The sequence below is a fragment of the Trachemys scripta genome, chromosome 6 (genome assembly GCF_013100865.1).
Source record: "Trachemys scripta elegans isolate TJP31775 chromosome 6, CAS_Tse_1.0, whole genome shotgun sequence".
In the NCBI taxonomy this organism is placed as follows: Eukaryota; Metazoa; Chordata; order Testudines; family Emydidae; genus Trachemys; species Trachemys scripta.
The window spans coordinates 18,849,577-18,872,033 of record NC_048303.1 but is presented as its reverse complement, the minus strand read 5'-3'; the positions used below and the strand labels follow the sequence as shown (position 1 = coordinate 18,872,033).

Here is a 22,457-nt window from a genome sequence, read left to right as displayed (position 1 = left end):
GCAAGCAGTGGACAAAGCAGGTGGCTGCCAAACGACATTAGAAGGGAGCATTGCACAACTTTAAACGAGCATGTTCCCTAATTGATCAGCAATGTAACAACAAAACAATGTTAACCGGGATGACTTTAAGTGAAGAATTACTGTACACTATTGAAATATTTACAAATCAGTGAAGAGAGGAAGAAAAAAAAGCAGACTAAAACAAGTCACTGTAACTTGCTCCAGTCACCTAACAGTAATGTTTGAAAATTACAGTGCATTGTGCTCTGATTTCAGCCAGAAGGAGCTGCATGAATATATGAATAATATTTCTTACTCATTTGAAGTTTAATAAAACACTATTCAGCTATAAAATTAGCTTTCATTTCAGGATTTCACATCACATCACAAAGACATCTAAGTCTCCCAACAAATTCACAAGGCAGCTAAGTAACTTCAGAGGTTAGATTTTCTGATGCGCAATGTTACCATTTCTCCCAATTTTATCATGAGTGTCATGATATTTGGTGGTTTTCTTAAAGCCGTAGCTCTTGGAGTCTTTTGCTTACATGAGAATCTCATCTTTCACTTAACACCCTCCCCACCCCACCCCCATTCTAGCCTTTAAGGTTGTGGAAAAGCTTGGGAACATGAACCTTAAGACTCAAAAACCAGAAGTCAAATGAGAACCAAAAATTATTATTTTTTTTTTTTAAACTCATGAATTTTTGGGGCCCAATTCAAGATTTTTGTACACTTGGGGTTGCCAATTCTGGAATTGTACACTAGTTGTCTGCTCACACAAATCTGATTTCCAGGAGGTGCTGGGCACCCAAAACTCCATTTGAAGACCATAAGAGCTCCAAGTCCTCAGCATCTCTGAAAAGCAGAAGGGTATTGTAGTGAGGCAGAGTGGCCTCCCTCTGGATCAGAGGGAGCACTACACTCCCCTTGGTGGGCAGAGCCAAACCCACCCCCCCCCTTGCCGGAAGCACCAGGGCAGGGCAGGGCAGGACAGGGCAGGGAGTATAAAAGGAAGCCTCTGAAGCTCAGCTGGGCCGAAGCCAGCGGAGGAGACAGGCCTCTGCCTTGCTGTGGCACCCAGGAACAGAACCTGCCCCCTGCCGTGCCCTGCCCCCAGAGGAGACTAATGCAGACGAGGAGTTGCTGGGACTGCCAGTGGCAGTATACTCCGAGGAGCCCGAGAACCTGTGGAGACTAGAGGTACCAAACCCCGGGGAGGTAGGCAGTAGCCCAGGGGTAGCCGACGACTGGCTGGCCACAAGGCTGACCGTGTCTCAGTCAGCATGTTGCGGCTGGATCCCTGCCGACCCAGTAGCAGACCACTCTGCCACTGTTAGGGCCCTGGGCTGGGACGCGGTGAAGCAGGGCAGGCCTGCATCCCCCTGCCATCCCAACCCTGGGGTGGCTGACTCTCCATCTTAGGCCAGGAGGCCTGTGCTCCGTGAACCTCCCTGCTAGCATCCTAGACTGTTTGCCAGTGCGCAAACCTCTTCCAGGGCCCTTAGACTGTGTGGGCGCTCCCCCTTCCCTGAACCCCAAGACTGTGTGCGTTTGTTGGCTGCCTGAGCTCCAAGCCTAGGCTAAAGCCTGCTCCCTGCTCTGCCAACAGGGCTGGCTCCAGACACCAGCGCAGGAAGCAGGTGCTTGGGGCGGCCAATGGGAAGGGGCGGCACGTCCGGGTCTTCGACGGTGGGTACCTCAGTCCCTCTCGGAGGGAAGGACTGGCCGCTGAATTCCCACCGAAGAATGAAGCGGCGGGGTAGAGCTGCCGCCAATCGCGGCTCCCCTCCCCACCGCAGCTAGGGGCAGCAAAAAAGCTGGAGCCAGCCCTGCCTGCCAAAGGGCCAGAGTTAATTGACCGCATTTGTTTACTGGCTGCCTGAGCCCACAAGCCCAGTCTAAAGCCTGCCCCCTACTCTGCTCCACCCAAAGGGCTAGATCTTATTGACTCGGTGTATTTGCTGGCTGCCTGGGCTGGGAGGCTTAGGCTACAGCCTACCACCAGCCCAGCCCGAGGGCTAGGGCCCTAGTCTGTTAAGTGTTGTCAACCCCATTGAGGGGCTACGAGCTAGAAACTATGCCGGGCGCTGCCCACAGAGGGGTAAGAGCCCACGACTGTTGTCTGCTTGCCTCTGTCAGACAGGCCCAGAGCTCTAGACCGTTTATGGCTCGCCCTCTCCCCGATGCGACCCGAGCCTGAGGACTGAACCCGAACAGAATGAGGCAGAGTGGCCTCCCTTCCCACTGGAGAACGAGGGAGCATTACAGGTATCTCCAACTGGGCACTCCACATTAATGGACACTTCTGAAAACATGGGCTCAACTGATTTGTCCATGGTTATTATAGAACCATAAGGCTGGAAAGTGGACCCAGGAGCACTGATTCCTATCACTAGCCATCCTCCTTTCCAAATTACTGTAAATTCAAGGTTTTGTGTGTTGTATTTGCAAAAAAAGTGAAAAGCGAAAAGTCACTGATCAATATTGAAAGATTTAAAAAACTCCACACTAATTCCCTTAGGGTTTTTTATTAAAGTACCATGCAGTTTTTTCAGCTGAAAAGTCCTCCTTTCCTGCATTCTGTTTCCACTGAATTCCTATAAGAGACGCATTTCATTCTTTTAAAGAAGATAGAGTTAGTAAGTGGACAGGATCCTAAAATATGTATAGAGATGAGATTATCACTCCTTACTTCTATAATGTTTTACCACTCTGAGTGCTGTACAGAGCGTATACAATAAGTCCTGAACTCTGCTTTATTAGCTCCATCTTGTAGATGGCAAAGCTGAAGTACAGAAAAGTCCAGAGACTTGCCAAACAAGTCAACAGAACAGACAGGATGAAAACTTAATCAAAGAACTCTGAAAGTTTACTATGATGCTTTTCAGTAATAAAAGAAAGAATGAGAAAAAAAAATTGATAATCATTTCATCTGTCAAAGTAGCTTTCTATTTGGTCCCTTTAGCATCAAAATACTACTGTTACCTTATTACGAGGCATGTGGATAACTCACAATTACAGAGTCTGGAATCTTAGCCATGCACAGGGGAACTCTGTGTGGAGACATCTTACGGATTGTGGAGACAGAACTGGGAGCAGCTAATGCCTTTTCAACTCACTTACACAATATGCGCCTCTATGTCAGCTCTTGCTCTTTATTTTTCATTTTAATTGTGGCTAACGCACACTACTAAAAACAAATGTATAAATAGCATGTGATTGGTCACACCATATGTGCTCTATAATATCTTGTATGACATTACACTACATATTATAGTAGTGGGGTTTCTCACATCTAAATTGTAGATTGCCATACACATCTATAAAGGACAACCTTCGCCCACACATTACAGTACATGTGCTGTTGGGTCTAAAAGTGCTATCATTTTTCTTATCAGAACACATGACCGTCCAGCAGCTTTACAACTTACACTATACTCTTCCAACTACTTAATATACAAGCAGCCAATAACAGTGTTATGACTCAAGCAGACCTCACCTTTAAAAAATGATGAGCTCGGAATGAATATGTGCAATATCTCAACATGGAATACACACATCCCTCTCCCGCTAAATATGAATATTAAAAATAGATATTGGACCCCATTCCTATAATACATAGCATAGGAATTAGTTCTGATTTGTCTATATATAAGGGATCCCTTATATTACTATTATTTCTATTGTCATGTAAATATTTGTCACTTCCATGCAATACTATGTTCATACATTAAAGTATAAACTAACTGAAAACTATACCCTCATATATGATGTAAGTTAATACAAGGATAAGGTATATAGTATTTATTAAATCCAAAAGGATGTTCAAATAATGTTAGGATTGCAACCAAGAAATTAAACATTACTATATCAGTCAAACGTATCTTAAGATATAAAATACAGAGTTACTTTGCTTTATTTACAAACATTAATGGATAGAAGGTCTACCAAAAATGGAGCAAGGATTTATTCATAAGCATTTATTTATGCAGAAAATAATTTTTTTTTTTGGTGGGATCCAAGCTTTCTGTGCCCTGGGCTCTCAAATGTTTACATTTTCACTTTTAGTCAATTTAAAATAGGGAAATAATAGGTGGCAGAATATCAGGAGCATAAAAAGGTTAAAAAAAAAAAAATTTGTTTTGGGCATAAATATTTACTGGAAAAAAACAAACCTGGACTTTTGCGACCAATAAATGGTGATAAGTAGGCAGTCATATATTGAGCCAACTGGAATGACTCCACCTATGAAGTAAATATTTAAATAATCCATTCCCCTGCCACTCCAAAACTTTTACTGTATGCAAAACAGTGTAGCTTAGAAATGTATTTAAAAGCTGTATTATATAGTGTTGTGGTCAAAGACACCCACGCAATAATTTTAGTTCAAAGATTCAAGCCCGAGGCCAGTTTATTGACATACATACAAGTGCACTGGGGTGCAGTCCGAAGACTGACACACCGATGGCCGCTCGCAGGCGGGCTTTTATTTCGTCAAACCGCAAACGAAATACAAACAATGCATCATGAGTTAAGAAATTAGCGTTGGGGTCAGTTCCTCCCCTAAACTGCGAGTTAAGAAACTAGGGTCGGGGTCAGTTTCCCCCCCCTTCCCCCCTAGGTACCTTCCTCATTTTTCCGAGAAGTGGGTGTTTATTTGGGTAGAGGGGTGCTTGGTGGTTTCCCCAGGGGTGGTACTTGGCACCAGTTTGGGTACATTTCTCAAGACATGTTATTTTCCGGGGTCTTTTGGTTAAAGATTAGGCGGGGGGGGGGGGTTTCCATGGGATGCCTAAAGAGGATCTATGATTGGCTATTTTTGCAGATAGCTGGAATCACGGAGTGGGTCACAGATCACCCAAAGGAGAAGCTGCATGAGTCAAGAAATTGCATTTAGCTAAAGTTACCTATTGCTTCACACAAGTGGTTATTATATTTCATTAGTCATGAACATATTTCATTAGTGCTGCTGCTGGGGTTTTTCTTCTATTCTTTGCCTTCTTGCCCCTCCACCCTCCTCTGGACATGACCCTTGACCGAGTTTGGCAGAAAACTGTGCAGTTTAGTCTAGTTCAGGCCCTGGCCTGCACTGCTTTGTGCACGGGCAGCTAGCATAACAGATCTCTGTTGGAGGGTTTATTTAGGGGCCTTCAGATTCACAGCTCTGGCTATTAAAAAGAAGGCCCCCCTGCTCTATTTCCCCACAATAGTGAATAGGACAACAACAGCTGCACGACAAACACATATTTAACTCACATATTAAAGAAAGATAGCTTCTTCAATGTGCAGAGCCCTGACCAAGAGAGGACGCGAGCTACCAAAAAGACCATGAGTTTTTTACACCCTCAGTCCTATCGCTGGATTGGGAGACTGGGTCAAGCTCTGAGTTGCACAATTTGTAAGGAAAGTGGGGCACTCTGTGGCCTGCCACTTTGCTAGTTCTCTAGGCTGGTCCTGAGCAAAATGCCTTATAACACTATAGCGCTAGTAGTGGGTAGTCACTTTTCAGAGTTTTAAATTTCAGCCATTTGACATTTTCCCTTGCTGAATCCCTCCTCCATGACCCAGCACAGTATCTCCAGCATTTTTGAGGTGTAATTGCTCCAAAGGAAGCTACTAAGATTGGTAGGTTGGCCCTCCAGGAAACCTAAGGCAAAAGGGGTCCAGCCATAACAGACCTCAAAGATAAAAAGAAGTCTGTGGCAATGCTTAGCAAGTTAGAAAGCTCCTGTGAGAGAGTCCCCACTTGCATTTACAGTTTCCTTGAGAAGGAAGACTTCCATCCCACACGTGTGTGTGTGTGTGTGTGTGTGTGTGTGTGTGTGTGTGTGTGTGTGTGTGAGAGAGAGAGAGAGAGAGAGAGAGTGTGTTAGGGTTGAGAATGTTTTAGATTGCACAACTAGCATACAGTTCGTATTATTCACAATTTCTAAAATAGAATCATTGCATCATAGAAATGTAGGACTACAAGGGACCTCAATATGTCATCTGGTCCAGTCCCCTGCACTGAGGCAGGACGAAGTATTATCTAGACCATCCTGAATTATGCTGACAGGTGTTTGTCTAACATACTCTTATAAAAACCTCCAAGGATGGAAATTCTACAGCCTCCCTAGGTAATTAATTTGTTCCAGTGCTTAACTACCGTTACAGTTAGGAAGTTTCTCCTAATGTCTAACCTAAATCTCCCTTGCTGCAATTTAAGCCAATTGCTTCTTGTCCTATCCTCAGGGGTTAAGGAGAACAATTTATCACCCTCCTCTTTACAACAAACTTTTCCATACTTGAGGACAGTTATCATGCTCCCACTCAGTCTTCTCTTCTCCAGACTGTGCAAACCCAATTGTTTCCATCTTTCCTCATAGTTCATGTTTTCTAGACCTTTAATCATTTTTGCTTCTCTCCTCTTGACTTTCTCCAACTTGTCCACATCTTTCCCAAAGTGGGATACTCAGAACTGGACACAATATTCTAGCTGAGGCCTTGTCAGTGCTGAGTAGAGTGGAAGAATAACTTATTGTGTCTTGCTCACAACACTAATACATTTCAGAATTACGTTCACTTTTTTTGCAACAGTATTACATTGTTGACTCATACAACAGTAATATTGCATACTAAATGATACTGAATATCATTACTAAATTTGCATTATTACTTCAGTGTTATTTGGATAGGAATTCCCTTCAATAATTCAAAACAGTAAAAATTTATTTTAGTCACATTTGCTACAGTCAAAGGTCAATCATTAAAATAATTACATTTTTAAAGTAGAATTTTCATTAACCTGATTGCCTTATTTACTCCTTTCTGCACGTAATGTCTGTAGAAGACTCACTATTAGCTTCTGGGGAGTTCTTCTGTAACGGAAAATAGTCACAAAGGACCTGTCACCCCAAAAGAACCCCAGCTAGATGAATGGAGGCTTTTTAAGAAGCCCCCAGCTACTGTTCAGCAGCTTCTCATGCAGTGCTGTAACCCGGGTGTTCCAGGTCTGATTTGAAGACTCACCACCAATAGCAAAAAGACACACACAGCACTAAGTACTTTTACAAAGGGACCTTCCTACCCTTCTCTGAAGCAATCTAATTTATTAGCTCATCCCCGTTTATCTGCCTTGCTTCCTAGTTCTCCATAGATCTGCCAGATTGCTTAACCTTTCCTGTCTCATGGACATTCTTAGATAGGACTTGATTAATTTTAGTTTGCTTTCATTAGCAGCCATGGTTACAGGAAGACAGCAAAATATATGCAGTGCTGTTTCCATGTTAGGGAAACTCACATCTAAAGACCTTTCATGTATGTAGCTGAGGAGATCAATGGGTACCTTTGTTTCTAAGTCATCCTTAAAAATTAATTTGCAAAAACTGGCAAAGAGCTCAATCTTGTTTTCAAAACTCTCAGACTTTAAATCCTCTGGGTAGATGCTTGCTACATTTCAAGCGTGCCTCTATAGGTTTTCGCTGCTGAGACTTGAAGCAAACCTTTCTCTGACTTCATCATACATATGCATACTAGTCTGTGTTAATATTGTGTCTAAGATGGGTTTTGAAAACTTTTTCAGGATCTGATGATCTTTTGTCCTTTGCAAGTTCACCTGGCATTATTTTTCTCTTTTGACGTTATTTCTCTTTGGGCTGCATGGATATGCCTAACATTTCAGTCTGCGAAGCAGGAGCTTTCTTAGATGCGATGAACCCAAAAGCCCATAATTCTGACAAAGCATCTTGAAGGCCACCAAGTAAACTGCAAGCCATTTGAATGTCAAGATCCAGACTCAAATTTGTTGCTCATAATGTTAATTTTTGATGAGATAGTATATTGTATCTCTTCCAAAACAACAATTGAAAGCTCTGGTTTGCAAACTATCAGCTTCCAACTTAAATTCTAGTGTAAGATTGTGTGAAGCCATGATCGTGTCTAAAAGCATCAAAAACACCCTCAACTTGATTTTTTAGTGGTTGGATTCCCTCTGCCTTTGCTGACCATCTTGTTATTTTTCATGCTAATATGCTTTTTCAACATATCTCAATGACTAGTAGAAGCGGAAAACAAGGTATACGATCTCTGAACAATTCCAACTTGAGGAACAATCATTGAAGCAGCTTCCCCCATAGTTTCAGTGAATGGGCAGCACATGGGACAAAAGACATGTTGATTTATCTGCTGAATTTGATTTTCAACACTGTTGTATGCTGCAGCCACATTAGCTCTGTGTCACAGCTGTGGCCCTTGCAATCAGCCATAACTAAACCCTTCCCCCCCGCAGCTTCTCTAATATCCACACCAGAACAGGGAAGAGTATCTACAAAGCTCTCAACAACCTTCATTCTGTTTTCAGAACCTCAACATACCTTAACACCTGATATATTTGTTTCATTCAGAAGAGATTTGGAGTGCAAACAAACATAACAGAGAAGTATTTAGCTATCCTAAACTCATCAAAAATAGTCTACCGTATCTTCCGTGCGATCCTACCTATACATTTATTTTGAATTTAGTGTGATAAGTACCTCACCTTTGCAGTATTGGTTTTAGTAGCGTCCACATGATCTCGCAACATACTATCATACTTTGCAAGCATTTCAAGTAAACTCCAAAAGTTGGCACTATGAGGACTGTTTAATTTCTCATCTCTCAATCCTAAGTACAGCAAAAGATGATGGCACAACATGTTCTTCTGCACTTGATAGCAGGTCTGTATACCCTTTTCAATTGTGAGAACCTTTTACAATTGTTCTGCAAATTCCATCCAGCGAGTGATTGCCTCCATGCATTCCTTTGAACATTTGTGTTGGCAAATTTGTACATTAAAGTGGAAAAAGTTTGTGAATGCAGTTTTATAAAAGGAAGATGATGCATTTGGCTGGAAAAGCAAAGAAGCAAAATAGAACGAAGTGGCAAGACTAACTGTACATGAACCAAGATCACTGGTGTAATTTCCCATTAGGCATTTGATAAAGAACCACGATTTTAATACTTGCTTTCTTTTGCATTCATTAGGCAAAAAGTCTTGATCTAAATTAACAATGAGACAGTTGTCTACCAAAAACAGGCTAACAGAATCCATCACTTGGAGCCAAATACCTGGATCTGTCTTGTCAAAGTGAAAATTCTGCCCCATGCTTTCAATAATCAAACCACATTCATTGTCCACATCCATAAGTTGCACTAGCAACTAGCGGGTAGCTTTGTGAGTCTAGAATCAGATACTCTGGCACTCAACAAACATGATAAACCCAAATCAACATCCTCACTAGCTAAGGAAGGCTCAGAAATGAAAGCAGCAGAATCTTCTGCAGATTTTTCATCTGGAACATGGTTGAACGTTGCACATTTCACGCAACGTTGTAGACTCAAACTTTTCTGATCTTTTTCACGGGCCTGCTGCAGCATGTGAGCACCACTCTTGTGTTTGCAGCTATTCATGTCAGAAATCACAGTTGACCATAACAATTCACCCATCAAGCTCTTCACAAATTAATTGCTAGGTTTGGACTGACTATGGTAGCTGGTGAAAGATCTAGCTAATATCTCTGTGAAACTTGGAGCTATAACCTGTGCTTGAACTGGGGATGGGGGTAGAAGACCGCCCAACATTTTCTGAACCTCGAGAAGGGTCACTGAGGCCTACACAGAGCTTCCTCCAGAGCTGCTGCCTCATACAGCTACCCTGACTCCACTCCACCCTGCCATGGATAGATACTGCCCACTCATTGGCCCACCCATCAGCAAACAGGGAGTGGGAAATGCCTGCATCCACGGGGAAGCGGAGCAGAGTTAGCAGCTCTGGGCAGGGATGGTGCAGCCTAGAACTTGGGGAGGGGCCAGGAGATGCCGGAGGGGGCATGCATCCTCCCACACTGGCCACCCAGCATCTTCTAGGGACAGGCTCTGAGCTGAGGCCAGAAGAGAGGGAACGGGGTTGGGCAGGGAGGAGCAGGAATGGGAGGGCAGAAAAAGCCCCATTACAGACTCCAAGGATTGAGAGCCCCTTCCTCAACTTCCCCCTGTCACTGTACCCCCCCCCCCAGAGAGACTCCACACCCCCTCAAATCCCCCCGCCCCCCCCGCCCCCGCCCCCCCCCCCCCCCCCCCCCCCAAATCCTCAAAGCTCCCAAACTCAGTGAATTTCACTGCACCCCCAGCTCCCTATCTGCAGACAGACCTTCACATATCTGAGAGAATCCCAATCCTACTGAATTTCACAGTGCGCCCAAATTCCGCTGCCCCAATGCCACTGCATCTCACTGCAACCTCATCTCCAGAAAGGCCCTCCCTTATTTTGGTGTAGATATCAATGAAGCGTTAAATGCAGCCCCTGAATTTGGGACATGAAATGGAGAAGCCTGGAGCCCCACAATGGAAGAAAAGAGTGAAGTTTAAAAAAAAAAAAAAAAGGGATCCCTTTATATGGTTGCACTGGAACCATTTTAACCCCCCCTTAACACAGCCCTGTTCTCATACCGCAGCCTATGGCTACTGCTCTTACTAGGACTGAAGTAGTGCTCAAAACATGCTAGGCATTTTCCAGGCCCCAAATGGTGTATGATCTTAGACAGACAACGCACACATTTATAGGATTAAACACAAGCCTAGGAGTGGTGGAGTTGGGTTAGGTCAGCAACAGAAAGCAAAGTAAAAATAGTGATTTTTAAGGAAAGGTTTGGAGGAGACTAGGAAAGAAAATTGTTCCAAACAGTGGAGGCAGCAGTGTGAAAAGAGGCCAGAAGACGATTATAAGAACATTACAGTAGTTAATTGAGAAATGACCAAACTGTGAGCTAGCATTTCAGTCACCATTTGACGCAGAATAGTCTAGGTAGATCTAAGGAAGAAGCAACAGAAATGGATGACAGCCTTCAGAGTCTCTAGCTGCCCTGTCTCCAGGCCCAACACTCCCAAGGAGGAAAACGTCTCCAAGCTGCTGTGACTTGTGGAGCCACTGAGTTTTCCATAGTTTGTGGTGCCTCACACTCTCCTGATAGCTACTAATGTTACTGCTGTAGCAATGGTGGTTGTAAAGAGATGGGATTACACCTTCGGTGGAGAGAAAAGTCTGTATAACATTTATGTAAAAGTTTCTCACACAAGGCACTGACAAGGCAGAGTACAGAATCATAGAAATTTAGCGCTGGAAGAGACATCAAAAGTTTATCTAGTCCAGCGGCAAGCGAGCTGATTTTCAGTGGCACTCACACTGCCTGGGTCCTGGCCACCGTTCCGGGAGACTCTGCATTTTAATTTAATTTTAAATGAAGCTTCTTAAACATTTTAAAAATCTTATTTACTTTACATACAACAATAGTTAAGTTATATATTATAGACTTATAGAAAGAGACCTTTTAAAAACGTTAAATGTATTATTGGCATGTGAAACCTTACGTTAGCGTGAATAAATGAAGACTCGGCACACCATTTCTGAAAAGTTGCCGACCCCTGATCTAGTCCATCCTCCCAGGTTTATACTTGGAAAGCTTTTTCCTAATATCTAACTTAAATTTCCCTGGCTGCAGATTAAGCCCACTGCTTCTTGTCCTACCTTCAGTGGACATAGAGAACAATTGATCACAACAGCCCTTAACATATTTGAAGATTTATCAGCTCCCTCCACCCCAGTCTTCTTTTCTCAAGACTAAACATGCCCAGTATATTTAACCTTTCCTTATAGATCAGGTTTTCTAAGCCTGGCTCTCCTCTGGACTCCAATTTGTTCAAAACTTTCTTAAAAAGTGGCATCCAAAACAGTACTCCACGTGAGGCCTCACCAATGCCAAGTAGAACAGAATAATTACCGCGCATGTCTCACACACAACACTCCTGTGAGTACACCCCAGAATAATATTAGCCTTTTTCACAACAGCACCACATTGTTGGCCCTTATTCAATTTGAGCTCCATTACGTATGAGCATATAAACATCTCTTACCGGTAGATGATTAAGTGGCACGTCCACTTGACCCAGGAAGTCGTCTCTAGTCTGTTAATAAAACAGAAAGGAAAAAAATGTTTGTTTATTAGTTCATTTTTAAACCAACAGGAAGGGGGGAAATGGCAAACTGAAGTCAAGTCACAGTGGAGCCAGAGACAACTCTGTACTAATATTTTACTAAGCCTAGACTCTACCCCCACACATGATAACCATCCCTACTTGGCAGGCATGGTTCCTGGACTTCAGCAAAATATTTATTATATTTCTACTATGTCCCTCCAAAAGGTTCTCCTAGGCCACTGTATGCACCTGCACTACTAACAAGTTTTAGCTAATGTTTCCTCTAATAAGCTGCTGTCAATGCAACATATCAAAAACTCTCACACGTATATTCCCATGTATTTCACTGGGACTCCTGGCATTGTGCATATTGTAGACTGCATGGGCATTTAAAAGCGAAAATTAAGTTACTACCCAGTCATGTTTACTTCAAAATTTCATAGCCTCTTCTTTTACACTAAAGAGCCACATATATAGAGTGCTGCTCCTCTCCAACAAACAACAATTGACTCCCATATTAAGAGCTTGCTTATTAATGTTCTACCAAAAGAAAATTAAAATATCATTGTATATATATTTTTAAGAACAAGTATCAGGGTGTTCTCAACGACTGTGAAGTATTTACCTTACGAGATGCAGTGATTCATCATACCTGGAGCCTTTTGATTAAGCTTTCAATCCCCCTTCTGATGACCCACATTGCATGTTACAGCTGATCTACATGCAGTTTTTGTACCTCTAACTACATCAGTTTAGAAACAGATATAGTTAAAGCACATGGATGCAGCATCGCCAGTATAAAGGTATTAATATCAGCACAGTTTATTTCTGTTGCACATAAAAAGACAAAGGGCTTGTACTGCTTTAACTACATTAGTTTCTAAACAGATGTGGTAAAGAAGTAAAGTCTGCCCTTACTATGATAACTACGCTGCAATTAGTGGTTCTTGTGAAAACAGCACCGCTCTACAACAGAGACCGAAGCCCTGTGGAATCATTTTATTTATGGTGCTTGCAGCCTCAGGCTTTGAATTTACTTTTCAGATCATCCTGATCTCTAGACAGAGACATGGTCTTATTATCGAATACAACACACACAGAATAAAAGGGGTTCTGGATTTATATTCTGGTTGAGCCCTCTTTCAGGGCAGATTTCCTCTCTACTTGGATTGAATGATTTATTGTGGATCCCTTGCAGTTCCAACAAGAATCTTGCAAGTCTATACAGCTGATGTATTGAGTGAACAATGGAACAAGGTACTCTATATTTTTATAGTCTTTGTATGGAATGTTTGAAAGAATACTTTTCACCCCAGTGTTTGAAGTGCTGAATTCTTTATTCACATGCCTCTCCACTATTACAAACAAAAACAAAACAATACGTTGAGTCTTCAAAAATATAAATGTCTTAAAACCATTGTCAACCTTTCACTCGACTGCCTTGATTGATAGGTTACATCTAAAATAAAATTGTAAACTCTTTGGGGGCGGGGATCACATCGTTCTAATTGTGCTGTAAAACATTTAGTACAACGATAGCTGAAAAACCAAGCATCTCAATGTTTTCATTGGCATAATGATGACATACAATAAATAAAATGCTATGATTCAACAGCAACCATCTCCTTCCAGGACAGAAACTTTGCTACATTGTCAGTGGAGCTGTTTGGATTCCTTTACTGGGGGACAGTTGCAACTGATAGTTTAACAAGTACTAAGCACCTATGCTTCTTATAGCACCAATAGAGGGGAAGATGTTTTCCAGCAGAAGTTGTCCCATCAACTTGCATTCATAATAATTATAATGTCAGTGGTAGTGCCCTGCAATATGAATGCAATTCATTTTAGTGTTATACTACTATTAAAAATGCAAAACAAGGACAACTGATCTCAAAAAAGCAACATTACAATAAGCATAAGAAAAACAATGCTGAATTTCCTGCCCCCCCCTTTTTTTTATTTTAAGGCAGTTAGTGCATGCTCCAATCCTCCCATTTGCCCAATATCATGTTTTCATGATTCTAATATTAGAGAGCTATTGTGCAGTCAGAACAGAGAAAGTAAAGAACAAAATATATCTTCACATTAAAAATATAGTGTGTCAGCACCAAATAAAGTATTTCATGACTGACTGGATAGCATGGAGAATTAGGTTACGAAATAAGCTAAACAACCGTGGTACTCTCACTTCTTTGATAGATGAAAACTGAATTGACGACCTGGATGAGAGAGATTTTAGTGTCCTTTTACCATTCCGCAGAGCCAGCTCATTCTCCGGAATATATGCATTTAGCTTTATTACTGTACTGTTCACAAAATGGCATTTCTAAATTCAGATTTTTGAAACCTGTTACTACCCCAATTGCTGTACTTTTAAAAAAGCCCATAACGAAGTTATCCATGTCTTTTTTTTGGCATCTTACATGTAGTAATGAACCTACAAGCTTACTGCACAGAATTTAAATATTCCTGTTCCACATGTAATTTCCAACAAAGATGACGACAGAACAGCTCTGAGCTAAAATTAAAACCATAAAGCTTCCTATTTCTGTTTCCATTGTGCACATCAAGGACAACACTTGCATAGTGAAAGTAAAGAGGTTTATAAAAATAAACTGGAAAAATCAAGTTAGTTAGAATGTCAATAGTTTGTCAAGTATAAAACAAGAACTGGATAAAGCCAACTGGCCTAAACAGGTGCTCTACAAGTAACTATTGGGTGTCCTGATTTAACAGAGCAAGGTTTCAAACCATGACAGTGCTGTCAAAACCAATGAAGTCATATAAACAGACTATCTGAGTGAATGTGTAATTTTAACAAGCTAGGATAACCCTAATATATATTAAAAGGCAGTGTACTTCAGTGGCAAGATAGTATGGTTCAGTGGGTAGGACACAGGACAACTAAATCAGGAGACTTGGATTCTATTTCTAGCTCTCCTACTGACTTGTGTAACTTTGGACAAATTATTAGCATTTCTGCAGCTGATTCCCACTGTCTCCCACTGCTTTTGTAAGTCGTTTTGTGCTCCACAGATGTGAAGCACTGCTAAATATTTTTTCCACTGTGATGTGAACAGAATAAAATTTTCACTCATATTAAACTATTAATTTACAGTTTTAGAGAAACTTAATATAAATTAAATTGATCTTCAAATACTTCAATGCAATTGTTAGAAATATTCACTTTAGAGCCTGTTCTATTTAACAGAGCAAGCTCAAATAGTTCTTTGAAGTTGCACTACTGCAATGTATGCATCACGTAGCAGACAAAATCACATTAACCTAGCTGAAAGCATTTCTGTTGTGCAGTCCATCAAAAGAATACCAAATATTAATGAACTGAGACTCTTAACACTCAGGAGTAAATAAGTATTAAACCTATTTTTACCAAGGGAAACGGAGGCAGGTTGAATTTCTTGTAAGGAGTGTCAGGGATAGAAAAGAGATTACCCACTCCAAGTTCTATGCCTTAATTAGAAGGCCAGCATTCACCTTCTAGGTGTACCATACAGAACAAAATGAAAACATCTTTTAAAAAAAGGCTATCAACCCAAGTGAAAGTGATGCTTATTATGACTCTACTCTGAATCAACAAATATAACCTCACTCTCTAAGTATTGACATCTCTTGTGGTTATTTTTAAGTTGGTAAAATGCTTTCAATTTACCTCCTCAGTTATTGTCTATTATATCATCTGCCTTACTAAAATCACACACAGAACATCCCCCACTCCCTCCCAGTTCCCAAAATGCTGCATTCATATCTTTAAGTCTCTTAATCCTGAGACACCACAGACTTCATCTTGAAGTACAGTAGTACAAACCACACAAAAACAAACAAATAGAAAGACAGAGAGACTGACCCACAATGCGATTACATTTGATGTGTAGTAATAAAGGTGGAGAATGGATGGTCAAATTGGATAGTTCAAAGCAGCAAAAATAAACCCATCAATAATTACTGTAATCATACATGCTCTACTACTAAGAAGTCCAGAAGATAAAAGAAACCTTTTCAGGGTCTTACAGAAAGGTTCACATTATCTGTTTAATCTTTGCTATACTCAATGATGCTTTCAAAATGAAAAATCAAAGAATGTGTGGCCACTGGGTAACATTCAGAATATAGAATGTGCATTGTGGTCAAACCAGGGTTTGTCCACGTAGCCGTTTAGTTCATGGCAAGCTGAGGTGTGAATCTACCACATGTTAGTGGGCCACAAGTGACCTCACTGATGTGCACTAACAGTTTGTTAGTGGACGTTATCTATTCTTGTTTCAAAGCAGGGCAGCTAAAAGTTTATTAACAAACTGTTAGGGCATGTCAGCAGGTTCCACACAGACTGCCAGAGCATGGCAGGCTAGAGTCACGTCTCAGCTTGCCATGAACTAAATGTTAGGTAAGACCACAGTATTTTAGGTGTCAGAGAGAGAGAGAGAGAGAGAGAGAGAGAGAGAGGCACACGAGAAGTTAACCATGTTAGAGAAAATGAGAGGAGTCGGCCTTGAGAATGAAAAGAGAATGTTCCAAGACTGCCCACTTAAGATCTAGGTAAAGACTAGCATTGCAGCAAGCTCTCACCAAAAAAACATTGTTAAAGGAGAAAAGCAACACTAATTTTTTCATTCTTATAAGGCATGGCAATAGCATTTCCAGTTATATTTGCATATTGGATAGAATGGGACTTGTTTAAATCATGCATATATTTCAAAAACTGCTTGTAAATCATGGCTCTAAACTATTGAAGCAATTAATAGTCTTAGAGACTTTTACAATTCTGCTGACATGGCCCCAGGAACTGTTCTACAGTCTTGTTTGTGAATCAGTCTAAATCTCAGTGATAAGATGAATTCTCCTCAAATACTATCACTTCCCAGCCCAGCATTTAACACATTCACTGTGCAAATCCAAGAGGTGGCTCACCTTTCTACTTGGGTTTGTGCTGAACTGACTCCTTATTGCTGGTGTGTATAATAGGAGGCCTCCCAAGAGGGAAATAAAAATCAGTCAAGAAGAACATGTGCTCTATAGCCAGACACTGCACCTCTTCAGCCTTTTTCTTCTGCCTCCAATGCTGTGTTATTTCAAATAGCATGTGTTCAGTATCTGAGATTATAAAATGGTTCTGAATGTGATAAAATGAACACTGAAAATGAATGAACAGAAAATATGATAATTGCCAAACGATAATTTACTATGAAAGTCAGAACATGAACTGTAGTGTACTGCTCTGTGAAAACATGCACAGCAACTTTAACACATTGGGGTAGCCACTGTCCATACACTTCGCAAAACAATTCTGAAGAAAACGTTAAAACACTGAATATTCTAATTACTTCCTTATTAACTAGCCATCTTACTGACACAGTACCTTCAACAGTGGTTTCACACCCTTCAATGGATTCAACCACATGGGTTGTTCCGATTCCACTTTATTCCCCTGGAACATACCTACAGAGCACATATTCTGAGCTGTACCATGTTTCTCACGTACAGGTGGAATCCACATACATACTGCAGGTTGGATTTACAATTAATCTGATTTGTAAATTGTTCTTTATTATAATTTTGTTGTTTATATGACAATTTATTCACTTACTAGCTCAAGACTAGATCATTCTCTCCTATGGAGAAAAAACTAAAAACAAGGCAGAAGAGTTGGGCAAGTGATTGTGCGCTCAGGTTGGAGGGACAAAGGTAGAGATGCAGGCAAGGCTGTGAATCCAACTGATCCCTGGGATCAAGTAATCAGTCCTAGAGACCCACATATCTGCACAGAAGGCTGACCCTCTCATCCAGGAATTGTATTGCTTCTGAATTTCTTTCTGCAGCTATGCAGTAGCAGGAGGCACGTAAGGGAACCGTGGAAGTTTGTGCTACTTCAAACTGACATCTAATTGGAAATCTGTAGGCTCAGCAGGAAAAAGTCTTCTAATTTACTCCCTTTCAATCTTTCTCCCTCAAATCCATACACAATGACCCAAAGGAACTCCAATGGGATGACCATAGGGTTCCAGGGAAGGGAGCACTCTGTTACTATATCCTTCATTCCAGGTGAGAGTCCCTTTTTGCCTCTTCCATTATTTACACAAGCAATGTGACCATAATCTGAGAGGGATACTGCCTCCAGTAATTTAGGACTAAAATATGGATAGCTCAGAAATCATCTGGCAAGATGTATGGTCTGAAATCTAAATCTATCTGTCATATCTTATCTATCATAGAAACATACTGCTGGCACTAAACAAATGCTCTTCCTACAGATGTGGTAATAGCTGTGATATTGCTACACAAACAAGGAAGCAGAGACCAGACATGATCCTTTCAGCTCATTAAAAACTCAGCAAGGTACAGAGAACTGGTGGAAGAAACTACTGATATGGGAAGTGGTGTTATGTTTTTAAGATGGATGGATTTTTAAAGTGTATAAATAAATGAACCTTGCTAATTTGCATTTAAAATGAATTGAGCTTGTTTTAAAGCCATTTTAAAAAATATATTTATAACACTATATTTATCAGTCATTCATTTTAGTATCTTATCTAAGCATGAGGAATTCCTGCAGCTTGATCTGAAGAGATTCTTGGGTACTGACATTTCCAAAGGAATGAACCTTTGGTAACCGATACATATACAGCAGTGAAACAGTGCAAGTCTGTGTCCACTTCTCTTATTGGCAAATCTGCAGGCTAGGTTTATTCTTCCCATTCATTAATGTATTACATGGAACAATTTCCCATCATTTTAGTGAACTGTTTAACAAATTTGTCAAAAATCAGTTGCCTCCCAGACAAAAAAACCCCCACTCCAGATACCAGCTCTCGTGATTGCCCAAATAACCTGGTGCTCATTTATAACCACACTATGCACAGAATTCCAGGAAGTGCACATGGCCATTCTAAAGCCAAGTTTACATATTTATCATAGCAGAGCATTATTAAGTTAGTACTGCATTAATATTTCACTTAACAACCCTTAAGAATTTTATTTCTACCTCCAAAATATTTGAATATTATTTGTTTGTATGACAATAACCTCTCTAGACCCTAGTTAGGGACAGGATAGCCCTATGCTCAGTGCTGGACAAATGTGTAGTGAGAAGATGGTAATCTCTTTGGGGCAAGGACTATCTTTTTCAATTAAAACAGAAAACACCACAAAATAATAGAAATTCTATAACCAAAAATCTAAATTTGTTTTATAGAAGTAACATGTTGGTTCATTAAAAATAGAAAATTAATGGCAATCACAACGTTTTCTCCACATTTAGAGCCTGATCAAAGTCCACTGATTCAATGGCCTTTGAGTCAGGTCATTAATGAATACACTATCACACTAAAATGTTTAGATTGGTTCTATCTAGAGTTTGCTTTTGGGAATTTAACACCTTTTGTCGTCAGTTCTGCAAACATACAGATGCACTTAATGGTAAGCACATGGATACTCCCACTGACTTCAGTGGGGATACTCACTTAAATACTTCTGTATACTTTTGCAGGATTAGGGCCATCTACAGGAAAACTGAAAATGCTTGTTTGGGAAAAAGTCAGATTTCCTTGAACAGCCTGTATAGCAGATGATAGAGGCCCACATTGTAGCTCCTATAAATTGCAGATCGCCTTATCTAGCTCTTCCCCAAGCCTAGTGCTCTCTTTCTCTGGAACTGATGACTACTTTTGGTTATCTGCATTTTAGTTAAAAGAAAATACAACAAACATGGGGAAATGTCAGGTTGGCGAGAAGAGATATTGTGGTCAAGAGAATGAGTAAGTCCTGAATTCTATATCTATCACTGAGTCGCAGTGCAAATTTAGGCACATTATTTCCCCCTTGTCCTTCAGTTTCCCCATATCTAAATTGAAATATTACTATTTACTTCTCTCTCAGACTGAGGTGTTCTGTGGATGAATGTGTATGCAATACTTTGAACATACAACTCCCCCATATAAGCAGTATTCTCCTGTGTGTTTATTAAGATTTAGCACTTTGGGTAGCTCTTAGATTGTAAACTCTTTGGGCAGGGACTGCTTTTGTTGTGTTTGTACAGCGCATAGCAAAATGGGATCCTGGTCCAGGATTAGTGCTCTTAGGTCAGGGGTCAGCAACCTTTCAGAAGTGGTGTGCCGAGTCTTCATTTATTCACTCTAATTTAAGGTTTCGCGTGCCAATAATACATTTTAATGTTTTTAGAAGGTCTCTTTCTATAAGTCTATAATAAATAACTAAACTATTGTTGTATGTAACGTAAATAAGGTTTTTAAAATGTTTAAGAAGCTTCATTTAAAATTAAATTAAAATGCAGATTCCCCCAGTCCGGTGGCCAGGACCCGGGTAGTGTGAGTGCCACAGAAAATCAGCTCGCATGCTGCCTTTGGTTGCGTACCCCTGTCTTAGGTGCTACCATAATAAATCATCCATGAAAAGGATGCTGACTGCTAGGACTTCAAGATTTCTCACATTGTCAAGCATTGTGGTTTTCAGTGGCCTCTGATCATTAACAAGTCTCCCCAATGAGGGTTTTTTTGGACCAAGTAGTTTGCATGAAGACACTACTGTGCATAGGTTGTGCCTTAACATCCAGACCAGCCATTCAACATGCTGTGATGTTAGGTACTCCTGTTCTTCTTTTTGTGATGTTAGAGTTTTCAAGGTGGTAAATTAAGAAATGGTATCCACTGTAAATTAAGAAGAAACGCTATCAACTGTAGTTTCCAAGGAGAGGAAAATCCAAGTACTAAGTTCCATTCTGAGTTAAGAGCCTTAGAATTTCACAGAAAGGCAAAGCTTCCTGACTGAGAAAAGAATGAAGGGGGTGAGAGGGCAGGAAGGTCAGTGGAGTTTCACCTGCTAGCGTGGGGTTAACACTTTTATTTTTATGTTTTGGTATGGTGAGTAATTTCAGAGAGCACACCAATATGTCTTCAAACTTTGACCTGGATACTAGATCCCACTCTCCCCTCCTCCCCCCGGTATCCTGGAGTTTCTTGTTTTATCCTTCCAGCTTTGTGGCTTAAAACTGTCAGCATTTCTCAGTATACAATGCTTTTGCTACTAAAGATGCAAACCCTAAACTTAGGTTCCAAAGATCCTCTTGCAATGCAGCTTACTTATCTCAAAACTGCAGGCATTTTAAGTTTGAAGAGCACATTTTTGAAGAGCGCTATTAGCATGTAACTTCTATTTCAATTGGGTGAATTAACACACATCCCTCATCTTAGCTTCTGTATGACCCAAATACTCTATCTTCTTGTGGGTATTTTGATCCAAGTAGGCTATTGTCAATTTCCTCCTCAATTATCACCTATAACATCAGCTGGAATACTCAAAACAGAATATGCACATTGAGTTGCATGGTTCTGTAAAATTATGTAATGCCTATTCTCTCATCAATACACATGTGCAACTCCCATTAATGAAAATGGAAGCTATAGGAGTATATTGAGAGAGATTTCAAACACACCTTTCTTTCCTGTTACACCGTTCCTTCCACATATGCCAAAAGTCTAATACACTTCCCAAATATGGAAAATTAACCTCAAGTTAGTAGTTTTATACAATTTACAGCTTTTGTAAAATTAATTCCCTGTATTAACTCATAGCTTGCAGTGGACAAGGTCCTTTTATTCCAATGGAGGCAGTACTGAATCTGCAATAAGGTCCCTGGATTCTGTAGCAGCATCATTAAAGATTGAGGTATTTAATCAATTAATTCTGAAAATACAAAATGCAATCAGTACAACAGCCCCTGGGTTATTTATATATTCTAAGCTATTCCCACATTTCCAGTTTCCATTGCATCAGAGAAGTAATGTTGCGAGGAGTAGCAATTTTGGTGGCTGGGAGATGACTGGAGACAGTTTGGGATTGTGGGATAAACAGAGTAGCTGACAACAAAAATAATCAGAAATGAAATAGTTTATGTTGACATTTACGGTGTTGCAGAGTAAATCACCTATTGCGATGCAAGGGACAGATCACACCACTCGCTAGGGATGTAAAATGTTAACCGGTTAAATATCAGTCTGATCGGTAAGGTATTCCTTAACATTTAAACTCCAGCTGCGGGACTCCTCTGCTGTCCCACCCCCGGGGTGCCAGCTGCCAGCCCCTCCGATCCCAGCTGCCCCCTCTTCCCCTCACACCACTGGTCCCGGTTGCCGGCCCTGCGCCCATGATTCTGCACAAGGCGGCAGTAAAACTAGGGTTACCATACGTCCGGTTTTTCCCGGACATGTCTGGCTTTTCAGCAATCAAACCCCCGTCTGGGGGGAATTGCCAAAAAGCCGAACATGTCTGGGAAAGTGCTGGCCGGGCAATTCCCCTCCCGGGCTCCGGCGGCGCAGGGTCCGGAGGCATGGGGGCTGCCCGAAGCCGGTAGCGCTCGGGCAGCTCGGCTCTTAAACAGAGCCGAAGAGTCAGGGGAGGAGCAGAGCCTCCGGCCGCGGCGGCTCTGCTCCTCCCCG

At 41.1% G+C, this 22,457-nt stretch overlaps 1 protein-coding gene across 11 annotated transcripts in view; it reads right to left on the bottom strand.

Moving 5' to 3' along the window:
* The window catches only part of NEDD4L (NEDD4 like E3 ubiquitin protein ligase), a 337,595-nt gene that overhangs the window by 84,615 nt on the left and 230,523 nt on the right, over positions 1–22,457 (bottom strand). For all 11 annotated transcript variants that reach the window (XM_034774262.1, XM_034774264.1, XM_034774265.1 and 8 more), the window contains one exon: positions 11,929–11,979. In XM_034774262.1, the coding sequence (XP_034630153.1) occupies positions 11,929–11,979 (51 nt within the window). The remainder of the gene's footprint in view (positions 1–11,928; positions 11,980–22,457) is intronic.